The sequence below is a fragment of the Anoplopoma fimbria genome, chromosome 4 (assembly GCF_027596085.1).
Source record: "Anoplopoma fimbria isolate UVic2021 breed Golden Eagle Sablefish chromosome 4, Afim_UVic_2022, whole genome shotgun sequence".
Lineage (NCBI taxonomy): Eukaryota > Metazoa > Chordata > Actinopteri > Perciformes > Anoplopomatidae > Anoplopoma > Anoplopoma fimbria.
Genome location: NC_072452.1, coordinates 25,010,701 through 25,023,346, shown reverse-complemented (window position 1 = coordinate 25,023,346; position 12,646 = coordinate 25,010,701). Strand labels below are relative to the sequence as shown.

Genomic DNA, 12,646 nt, shown 5'->3' with positions numbered 1-12,646 from the left:
AATAAGAGAGTATGGATTTTATTCACGATAAGGATCTGCAGATTTATTGACACACTTAATGCCGGCTGTTCTCGTACAGTGTAATGCACTGTAATTCGTAGATATCCCACAAAATCATCAAAACATAATCTTTGTAATTATGAACCAGACCGGCAATTCCTGCACAGGGAAATGAGTCAAAACAAAAAAACGATCTTTCACCCAGGAGATCGCTGTGTGAAAAGAGAAGTCAACGTTGATTTATTTGTCAGGTAACTTTCGTACTTTAGTAACGGCAATTCTGTATTTATTTTAACACAAGCGTTGATCTTTTCTTTAACCGAAGTAAGTAGTTTTGTTGCCTATACCTAACTAAATTGATTCATGTGAAACAGGAAGTTTATTTTGAAAAGACCTTAGGCATGTTAATACTTTAGTAGGAAAACTTTTTTGCAAGGTATCAAATGTTGTGTCACCTAGAGAGTGAATCAGTCTGATAAGAAAGCCTTAATAAAACTTATTTGCCGCCAAATATAACAAACAAAATTGACATTACATTCACAGTACAAAACAAATACACCGTATAACAAATAAGAAACACCATAAAGAATCTTTTGAAACGGCTGACAGATGCTACATCTTCTGATTACAAATATCAAATCGTGAAATAAAGACACAAAGGTGCCAGCAAGGGTGATGATATGATATAAATGATAATATATTTCTTCATATAGCACAATTTATGTGTTATTATGCTTGATATAAAAAAGTTAAATAATGAAGACTACATAAGTAGCTTTTATATTTGCCGTGTAGAGCATGTATCATAAAGCCCAATAGATGACCCGCTGATATCCAACATGGAAGGTGTTTCTTATGAATAACCACCTATGTGAGGTGACACTTTTAGCGACCTCTGTTATTGATTTATTAATGTAATTCAGGAGCATTTTTCAGCAGTAAATCACTGGTTGTTATTGTAAACAGTCCTATAGGTGCAAGACAATGAGGTGCAATTTTAAGGCTGTTTCCCAGAAATCCCAGCAGATTGGAGTGCGACGTGTGGAGCTGTGAAATGGATTTTTTCTCTGAACTTTGACCCCGTCCTCTGTCCCCTCATCTCATTACTTCTGCAGTCACAGCAGAACAGTGTGAGATCTGATCGGCTTTTTTCTCCAGGAAACAGATTTATTCATGTGCAACGAGAGTTTGACGACGCTTGATGACTGTGGATACACACACACACACACACACACACACACGCACACGCACACACACACACACACACACACACACACACACACACACACACACATACATTATTCACACACACACATGCACAGTGCATGCCAATGCAGAGCCATGTATGATTTCGTTGATTTCCAGAAATCAGTGCGATGCAGGAGTGTATAGGAGCCAGAAAGGGAGGTCATTAATGCCAAAGCATTTATGATGCACACACAAAGAGACATATACCTGTTTGATAAATATGAGTATAGATATTAATCCACATGTCCAAATTTGCACATATATGATCATTCTTTAGCCTATGAACCATTCATAATTTATGTTCTGATATGTGTGCAGTTTTTTTTTTTAAATCATTTACACACTAGACAGATATGAACAGATATGTGAAACTGAATACATTAGTAGAGAATAATGAATGCAGATGCTTTTACACAGATAAGAAAGGGTCACTGAAAGGTTTAATGAGTATGAAAATTATGTGAATCATATATAAATGTAATGGTACCATGATCTCAACCTTATTGCGTGTATAATTTGTATTTTGCACACGTATTCCTGCTGTGAAGCGGTGTCGTCATGGTCTTCTTCCTGGTTCTCATTCATATGTTTAAAATTAATTTCCCCTATACAAATATTGTATATATAGATTATTTAATAATAGTTATATATTTTATATATATACAATACAAGATTTTCCTCACTGGGTTTCATTTTTCTTAAATTTAAAAATGAATTATTAAATAATTTAACATCAATTTGAATTTTTTAATATTTATAAATATTAAATTATTGCATTTTTAAAGACTTTTGCAGCAGACGTCAACAAAAATATGTGTGGAATCATCCGACACTAAAATAGTCCCAAACAAATGCACTTTTACTTATATTAATGTTAAAAAATCTACAGTGATCACTGAGCATTTCTTTCGACTATAACTAAAAACTATTTTTTAAATCTCCAGTATGAGATATTGAGTATCACAGACTATAGAACAATCAGACATTTTGGAGAGTATTTTTTATGGGATTTGTTGATAATAACAACAGTAAAGAATCATTTCAGCCTCATCCTTTAGTGTAACTATGGTTATCTGTAGATCTGCTTCAATATATAAAATGTCGATATGCTGAATATTTAACCATTTTTTTACTTAAATAATTCTTCTTTCTGCTCAGGTCATTAGCTCTGCTTCAGTCTGATCACTGAGATCAAGATGAACCCTCGGGGCTGGTTGACTCACTCCTCCTGCGTAAAAGCAGCAGGATAATGTTAACTCATCTCTCATAACACACACACACACACACACACACACACACACACACACACACACACACACACACACACACACACACACACACACACACACACACACACACACACGCTGGCCGTTGTAAGTGGATAATGAGGATGACACCTGGGGTGCTGAAATAATTAAAGATGTTTGATGTCTCATCAATTCCATTCACACTCACGGTAAGCTTTCTTCATAATAATGATCTACAGTATGAATACACACATACAAGCAGGTCCACAACACGCACGCACACACACCTAAAGCACGCCTGTTGGTGTATGAACCTTGATGCTGTTCAGGGAAATGTTTTACGTATTCAGTGTTACGCTTTTGCACCAGGTGTGTTACAGAAAAGGTGTGGAAAACGATTTAAATATCACACAACTTCATGCTGCTTTTAAAAATAGGTTGTTTCAAGCAGTTAGGTAGTTTATCAACAATTAATCTGAGTGTTTTACATTCAAAACGATATTTTTGATCTTGAGGAAAATATATTTGTCCGCAATTCGTTCAATAAGCAGTACGCAGAGAATTCTGACGCCTATATACTGTATAACAAAACAATGGCAATGTAAAAAAAAAAACCTAAACAATTCCAAACATTATCTTCTCATTCCTTTTATCCAGCCTTTCTAAATGTACCTTTTTTTTTCCCCAGTTACTTTTGAATCTGTACTGGATCCTTTCAGTCCAACATATGGAATAATCATTCTTACCAGACATTTAGACAATGCTACAGAATTGCTAATTAATGAGTGATAAGTGAATGTTTTCAATCACAGCCTTATACTTCAGATTGAGCCCTTCATTGCAGTTAGAATCAGTGCTGTGTTAAATAAATTAGAATATACTGAAACTATTAAAATGCTTAATGCATAATTTAAACATTGTTTTTATATTGTTTAAATATGTATATTTTAAGCATTCATTTTGAAAAAGCATGTTGAAGCTTGTTCGTGCCATTTGACCTCCAAACATGGTGTGTGTTATGGCATCCAAAGAGTTCCATGTTGGTCTCATCTGACCAGACTATATTCTCCCAGTATTTCACAGGCTTGTCTGAATGTTGTGCAGCAAACTTTAAACGAGCTTCAACATGCTTTTTCTTCAGCGATGGAGTCTTGCGTGGTGAGCGTGCATACAGGCCACTTGCATTACTTATTGTCTTCTTTGAAACAATTGTACCTGCTGATTCCAGGTCTTTCTGAAGCTCTCCACAAGTGGTCCTTGGCTCTTGGACAACTCTTCTGATAATTCTTTTCACTCCTCTGTCAGAAATCTTGCGAGGAGCACCTGGTCGTGGCCGGTTTATGGTGAAATGATGTTCTTTCCACTTCCGGATTATGGCCCCAACAGTGCTCACTGGAACATTCAGAAGTTTAGAAATCCGTCTGTAACCAATGCCATCAGTATGTTTTGCAACAATAAGGTTGTGAAGGTCTTGAGAGAGCTCTTTGCTTTTACTCATCATGAGATGTTTCTTGACACCTTGGTAATGAGACACCTTTTTATAGGCCACCAGTTGGGACTGAACAGCAAATGACACAAAACCAATGCTATAAATGTCTTTACAACCTGATTTTTTTAATGCTGTGTGTTAGGTAACATTCGTACCATAAGCTTTTGTGTCCTCTTAAATTATTAGTGTCCTAATAAATTGAGAGACATACAAATACTTAAGCTGGTTAAATATTAGGTAGGGTAAGGGTTAGTATGCTCTTTAGGATGTTGCTTTTTATTGTGTCATGGTCAATATGATATCACCTGACATACTAACACCTTTGTTGTCTGACACCAGCAATGTTGTGTGTGTGTTTTTGTGTTTGTTTTTGTGTTTGTTTGTGTGTGTGTGTGTGTTTTTGTGTTTGTTTGTGTGTGTGTTTGTTTGTGTGTGTGCATGAATGAAAGGGAGGGAAAGAGTGATTGACAGCTGACTTGGAAGGTCAGGGCAGCTCCACAGCTGTGGTTTTAAGACAGGAACTGTCATTACACACTAGCTATGAGTCTTTGTGTGTGTGTGTGTGTGTGTGTGTGTGTGTGTGTGTGTGTGTGTGTGTGTGTGTGTGTGTGTGTGTGTGTGTGTAAGCTGGGGCAAGGAAGGTATGGTAGTCATGTATAAACGTGTAATACCTTAAGTGGTTGGAAGGAGATAAACATTTCTAAAATTTTACATTTCTACATAAGAACCTGTGGAGCTAACATTAGCAGAGTACCTTAGCACATCATTATTTAGCGTTAGCACGTCTATGCTACGCTAGTAACTGAAGGTATACTGAATGTGAACATGCGCTGCGTTTGCTTTTTATTGATTACAGTGAATCATTTCTGTCGCAGCTTTACAGGAACTGTTTTGTTCCTTAATTTCATTGACTCTTTATCTTTTTAACATGTTTTCACTACTATATATCCATCTGACATACTGTATAGGTAAATAAAAAGAAATCCTGTTTTAAATGGATTTAAAATTATCTTTAAATTGCCTCGAATCCCTGTGTGTGCGTCAAACAACCTCCTCCTCCGCTCCTGTAACGCTCGATGTCGCTGCCCATTGACTTCCAAGCTAAGACCAGTGACCTCCTGACTCGACCACCGGGTTCTCCGCTGAGTGACTATGTGCAACACACATACCACATATTTTAAGTAGTTTTTGATGCAATTTGCCTGCTGAGTTATGAACATGTTATCTACTGTCAAGGTGGTATAGAGCATGTTGTATTTCCAGCTTTATTTTTACACTTTCATAAAAACAAAGAGTATTGCAATATGTATCGTATGGTATGACGATATATCGTATCATGACACGTGTATTGCGATAGATGTTGTATAGTGAGGTGCTTACCAATACACAGCCCTAGTGGGCTCCGTGGTGACGTAGCACCGACAGCTTGTAGTTGTTGAAGGTTTAAAGACCTAGTAGATTGGTAACTTATTGTCCTTTCTCAAGCTTTGATGTTTTTGACCCTTTTATACCTTAGCATTGGGTCATGATTGAGTCTCACTTTCCCCAAAACACGTTAAAAAACAGTGTTTGATTGGTACTTTGTACATGTGATACTTTTAGTATTCTGAAGGGTTGTTCTTTGAAAGTGCTACAGAAGAATTTGAAAGCAGAAGGTGTTTGATTCTTCAAAGGAATTTGGGGACAACATTAGAAACACTAAATTGAAGCAGAAGTTTGATGGAGAAGAAGAAGAAGTAGTTTCAGGGAAAGTAGGTTCACCAAAGAAAATAACAAACAAACACATAATTTCAGTCGGATGATTTATTTCAGGCCTCCGGGCAACAGCAATTACAGCGTAGGAAAGTCTGGAAACACACACACACACACACACACACACACACACACACACACACACACACACACACACACACACACACACACACACACACACACACACTCCTTATCAGGTAGCGTCAGTATCTGGCAGAAAGTTGCTGACTGGGTCAGATAAGAGCTTCTTCTGTTGTGATGAAATACACCGCCACACTAACTGTCTTTATCTCAGCATCCACATTTCTCGCTCTCTGTTTCTCTGTTTCACACAAAGATTCTTTCATCCAAGTATTCAGAAAATCTCAGACAGCCAGACAGCTGTGTCTTCCTGCCTTTATCTCGTTTATTCTCTGTCTCTCCTACACAAACGTCTGTTCTCCACTAAGTACTATGATTTTTTTATAACCTTTTTGGACATATCTTACTATCTTTTTTGACGTACTTTAATATAACTTTTTTCCACATCCTATATTATGACTTTTTAATGACTTTTCCAAACGTAATATTCTCTTACTTGGTTGGACATACTACAACATGATTTTTTTCAACATACTAAACTATGACATTTTTTCCCCCCCGAAATACTATGCTTTGACTTTTTTCAACATACTGTATTATGAATTTCTTATGACCTTTTCTGACAAACTTATACTATGACTTCATTTTGAAGTTTTCGACATACTATACTATGACATTTTTATGACTTTTCTTGACGTATTATACTATGATTGTTTTTGACATACTATATTACGACTTTTATATCACTTTTTTGGGGCATACTATACTATTTTTTTCACATACTAAAGACTTTTTATGGTCTTTGTTTTTCCACATACTATACTATGACCTTTTTCTTTTTTTACATTTCTTTAACTTTTTCGACATACTATACTTTTACTTTTTTCGACATACAATACTATGACCTTTTTTACTTTTTCGACATGCTTCACTATGACCTTTTTACATTTTTCAAAATTACCATACTATGACCTTTTCTTTAAACTTTTAAAAAACTTTTTCGACATACTATACTTTGACCTTTTTTTTTAACTTTTTCGACATACTATACTATGACCTTTTTTTTTTTACATACCATACTATGACCTTTTTTTTTTTTTACATTTGACCTTTTTTTTTTTACATTTCTTTAACTTTTTTGACATACTATACTTTTACTTTTTTCGACATACTACACTATGACCTTTTTAAAAAAAAAATTCGACATACTAATGACTTTTTTTTTTTAACTTTTCCGACATACTACACTATGACCTTTTTCAATATACCATAATATGAAGTTTTTAGTATTGCCATACTATACTATGACTTTTTTATAACTTTTCTTTTACAATACATTCTGTTGTACTTTTTTTCCAACCCTCTCTATTTGAATTATGTTGCATTGATACAGTGGTCCAAACAGTTGTCACAAATAAGAGTTTAGTTGTGTCTTTCTACTCTTAATGTAAAGTAAATGTAAGTTAAAGTGTGCTCCTAATGTAACCAATTGGAACACAAAGTATTTAAACATGAAGAACAAAATATGGCTAAATGCACAGTTTTTGTCTCAATCTTCACTTAAGCAAAGTCAAACTTAGAAGTGCTCCTTAATGTTGTCATCATCTTTACTTCTTCCTGTCAAATGCTGATTGATCAGGCTGCCAACTGTCTGGCCCAGTGAATTTTTCATTTGATGTATTTGAGACTTACCTGAAAATGGTTTGACTGTCTTGACTCACCCATGATTTCCTCTGATAACACTAATCCTGTCTGATATAGGCTTAACTTCATTTTATTCCAGACAGTGACGAAATCCTACAGAAATGTGTGTCGTTTCTTTTAAAGATCACCTGTTGTGACAGATGCTGAGAAGACGAAGCAAGAAGTCTGATATCTTCAAACACTTTTCATAGAAGATAATACCTTTATTCATATTCTCTTTACAATATTGAAAAAACAAAAACAGAAAGACGGCATCTTAATAAAATCTCTCACAGAGAAACAACAGGGCAAAACATGGGGAGGCCCACATTGATAAAAAAATAAACTTTATGAGTGAAAACAAATGTAACTTACATTCAATTGAAGCCATATTCTGCACAAACAACAGCCTACCACAGATAAAGATCGTATGTACAACACAATACACTATAAAGGTTTTTTTGTACTAAAAAAAAAAAACGTTCTTTCCAAAACAGCAGTCACAGTTAAACCACCAGTGATAGACAGACCTTGTACGTTAACCCACAGCAACAGCAACAATTACCAACAATGGCATTTAAACCGAGGATTTACTGACACATTCTCAGATTTCACATTTAACAAATAAGTTGAAAATCTGAATAAAGTTGAGGTGACACTGATTAAGCAAACTCATTCAAATGAAAATGTTGGTTAGCGAGTATATTTAGGCAATTATTAAAGCCTGGTTAAGATTATTTTTTGGGTTATGGAACACTTTCCCTGATATTCAGAAAATCACACTTTTTGCGCACAAAATAACCTTACATTGCTTGGACTGAAGTAACAAAAGCAAATTAAATACACTGTTGAATTTATGATGGAAAATTGTCAGTTTAACATTAAAACCCATATTTTTTTTCATTCAGAACATTGAATTAACATGAGTGTCTGTGTTCTGACAGAGTGGTTACAGTAGTAGTTTGTACAATGTATTGCTTTAAGCTTTTCTTTTCTATTTTCCAAACTTGAGAAGATAAATATGAGCTCTGTGATTTGTTTAGCTTAGCTTAGAACAAAGGGTAGAAGGTGAGATAAATGTCTAGTCTAACTCTGTCAAATGCAGTAAAAACAGCAGTTATATATATATGTATATATATATTAATATTTCCAGAGTGTTTGCTTTGATGGGAGGGATTTTACAGCTAGGCCATAAAGAACAAAGTTGCCATTGTCCTAATTTCCTACTTTTATTAATTTATTTCTTAATGAATGAATCACAGAAAAATAAGAAGTTAGAGCTGAAATGAAAAGAAAATGAATTGTTTAAAAGCCACTTTTAAGGTAAAAACAGGCAAAAAAAAAATACTAGTTCCAGCCTTATCAGAATTTGTTGTTGTTCTTAATTTTATTTTAAAGGAAATGTTGATAAATTGATAAAATTATATTAATTTGTGGTTCTTAACTGTCAAACAGTTTGTTTTAGAAAATGTTGTTTGGGATAAACATGGACTCTACTATTCAGTAAAATCCATTTGCTTTTGAATATGTTTTAATAATGCATAAACAAGCCCTTGACCCCAAACAAAATTTCCTTTCATCTGAGGCTTTGCATATATGCACCATTTAAAATGGCTGCATAGACATTTTTTTTTACTGCCCCACATTAAGTGTTCCTGGAAAAAACACGAGAAACAACACCGCCACAAATAATACTGCAGTCCACCAGGAGATGCTTAGATTCTACAGAATAAACAGTAATGAAAACAGCATTGATACTCGTAACACTCAAAGTTAAAACACATCTACTTCACCACTAACATCGACTCCGTCACTTGTTTATGAGGATCCAGCCCTCTTCGTTGTAACCGACGGCAACGGGAAGCAGATTATAGAGTTCAACCAAATGTTTATCCTGTGTGAAATGTGCTCAGTGTCATTTTTAATACCTTTTTTAGATTGGAAATGGTGGCGCAACATTAGACACACATAAACCTCTGTGTGTGTGTGTGTGTGTGTGTGTGTGTGTGTGTGTGTGTGTGTGTGTGTGTGTGTGTGTGTGTGTGTGTGTGTGTGTGTGTTTTGCAGACATGCAGCAGAATGTGATACACACTGTTTACCATTCATACAGTGCACCAGTCCTCCATGAAAGCTCTTTATCAGGCGTTCATCAGAGAGGCGTTTCTGAACGAGCGTTGATGCATGAATGTCACGCTGGACGTTGTCATGGCAACCGCGTTGTCCTCACATTCAATCACACCGTACGGTTCATAGTATACATACACGGTATCAGTGTTCAGCCGAGCTCGCATTCATGTTTTTAGAGTGAGAAGTGAAGATGCAGGAGAGGTTGTTTGGAAACGAGAGTCCTCTGCTCTCCTGAGAGTCAGATTGTCTCGTGTCAGCTTAAAAAAAAAAAACGTTGTGCGTCTTTGACTTTGAAACCGTCCGTAACACTCTTCACGATTTCACAACCCTAACAAGTTAACGAGCGCTCTCGGCGGCGCCTCTCAGTCAAAGGGATGAACTTGTGCTGAACTTTCTCCGAGGAGTGTTGAAGAACCTCCGTATAGTCTGACAACAGCAAGACTACACTACTGCGAGGAGTCAAACAAATGAAAGACATCTTGAACTCTTGATGCTTTCATCTGCGGAAAAAAAGGAAAAAAGACTCAGCTCTCCCAGTGAGAGGTGCACTTGCACACAAAGCTGCCTTAGAATGGAGTCGTAGTGGCGTGTACTCGCACCGTTTAGGTTCCGGTATGAAATTCAAAGTGAATAATCACTGAAAAAGGACGCAAACCGCCACAAACAAAAAAAAGAACGTAGGCTCTGAGATGAAGCGTGGTCTTAAAACATGACCTCCTCACAGCTCCCATAATCGCTCTCCACCATGCTGGAGCCGTCGTAGCTGCGTGGGTTCGGCCCCGCCGGTCTGGTTTGAGGCTGGGCCTGGTTCGGTGCCGGCGGCGGCTCGGCCTGCTCCGCGTACGACGGCATGGCCACGCTCAGACGCATGCTGAGCCTCTTGTAGCCGCCCTGGACGTTATCCAGACTGCGGGTGTGCTGGGTGGGGTAGTAGCTGATGGCGGTGTACTCGTTGGGGCACTGGGAGCTGGGGAGCGGGAGCCCGTCGGGGCCCAGGAAGTCGTCCAGGTTCTGGCTGCTGTAGCAGGGTGGCAGCGGGGCCCGGCGGTCGCAGCGGTCCAGTGGGAACGGGAAGCCGCCGAATCGAGAGTTCCTGCGGGAGTCCAGGGTGGACGGGGTGTAGGTGTCCTCTACGATGTCAAACTGGGGGAACTCCTGGACCGCTGGGCGCCCGTAGTAGTCCGGGTCTGCTGGGTAGACTGAGGAGAGAGGACAGACCTTTAGAACCACTACTTTATCTGTTCATCTTCCATCACTACGAAGGATCTCAAGTGTTTATCAACACATATATGAAGTGCTGAGCTATTAGGCAATGGTTGACTTAGATTTTAAGTCATTTCTGAAGCAAAAATGTCAAACATTTGTCTTTTCTATCATCTCAAATATGATAATTAGACACTTCTCTCTGATTGTCTTTTGTAAATTAAGCATATTTGACAAAACAAGCACTTTAAAGACATCACATTGTGTATTTGCAAGTGCCCTTTTTTGAGTCATTCTATGAACTGAGTGAATAATTAGCCAAATTAGAAGGTTTGTTAGTGGGCAGAATCAAAAATTCAGTACTCACGGGCAAGATCATATGGACATAGACATTTGGTTAAGAGCCAGAGCGATATTAGAATATTGAGGCTCATTTATACATATTTATATCCAACACTTCTGTCAGTTATCGGCCAACATATTAAATATTTGCAACAGAAATATCTTCTGGTATAGTTGCCTAGCTTTCATTTTAAACTCACTCTTCTTTGAACGACCTCATAATCTACTTGTAAATTGTGTAAATTTACTTGTGGAAAAAACAGACACTAGTGTTCATTAAGTCCTCGTTCATCAGGGAGAGAAGTTCACCAGTGAGTCCTGAATAGTTTCCACACAGAGATCAGCTCTAATCATATCACCTCTGACGGGTTAATGCCGGTGAACACGGGGACAGCTGCTGCTGAGCAGGAGGGATTTTAGGAAAAGCTTTTCAGTATTTTGCATAACAAATACCTTCACTGTGAATTTAAAGTGGCGTTGGATTTCGTTAGCAGAACAGGAAGGAGGGTGTTTGTCCTAAAGTCACCACATATACTTTGATATTTTAGACAAAGTGACTGATCCAGAAGTCCAATAATCCTCTCCTCTTGGATCAACAGAATTAACTTTAAGACAGTTCAAGGGCGGCCTTGATAAAAAAAAAGCTCTTCTGGCCTTTTGTACGTCCCTCTGTGAGCTCGAAACGCTTCATTATTTAAATATTTCCCTGAAACTAATCTCGAGCTAAATCCCCAACCTTGACATCCTCATCTTGTCCTTTTTTGATGTTCTATCAAGATGTAACACCCAGCGGACTTTTTAAATCTTCTGCAGCTTTTAACAGCGGCAGGTGAATAGTCTTTTTGGCTCGTTGACGACCTTGCAGTGATTCATACTTCAGTTATTCTGCCTTTCATGGAGTTATGTGAACACACAGCACTGTTCTTTGTGTATTCAATCATTTGAACTCACGTGTCACTGTGTAAATTAGCTTTGTTCAATGTTTGAAAGCAGTAAACATGCTGTTGACACACACCTTCATGTATTTATCGACATAAACCCAGTTATTCTCAAAGCGGCTGTGACACGAATACATTCAGAACGTTTAGTGATTAATCGATTCATTGATCGACAGAAAAAAGGATCAACAACTAGTAATGGTTGTAATTTTACAAGCAACCCACTTCCAGTTGCTCCAGCAATTATCTGCGTCATATAAATGTAAATGAAATCACTTTGAGAGTTTTGAACATTTGATTGTACAAAAAAAGCAAAAGTAAGAAAATGTAGTTTGCATTTTTCAAATTTGTGTGTTGATGACTTGACATTTGGCTTTTAGAAATTTATGCTAGACATTTTCCTCTATTTTCTGACATTTTAAAGACCAAACAATTGATTGATTAAAGTATTCTTGACGTGATAAGTTTGAGAATATCTGTTGAAGGAACTACAACTGAAAAAAGTCAGTACTTTGACATCGATGAAATACTTTGTC

General features: G+C 37.1%; 1 protein-coding gene across 1 annotated transcript in view; it reads right to left on the bottom strand.

Moving 5' to 3' along the window:
• Nucleotides 1–10,242: 10,242 nt before the first annotated feature.
• fat2 (FAT atypical cadherin 2) overlaps nt 10,243–12,646 on the bottom strand; it is an 81,083-nt gene continuing 78,679 nt past the window's right edge. The window contains 1 exon segment of the mRNA XM_054597164.1: nt 10,243–10,826. Within this exon segment, the coding sequence (XP_054453139.1) occupies nt 10,330–10,826 (497 nt within the window). The 3' untranslated portion in view covers nt 10,243–10,329.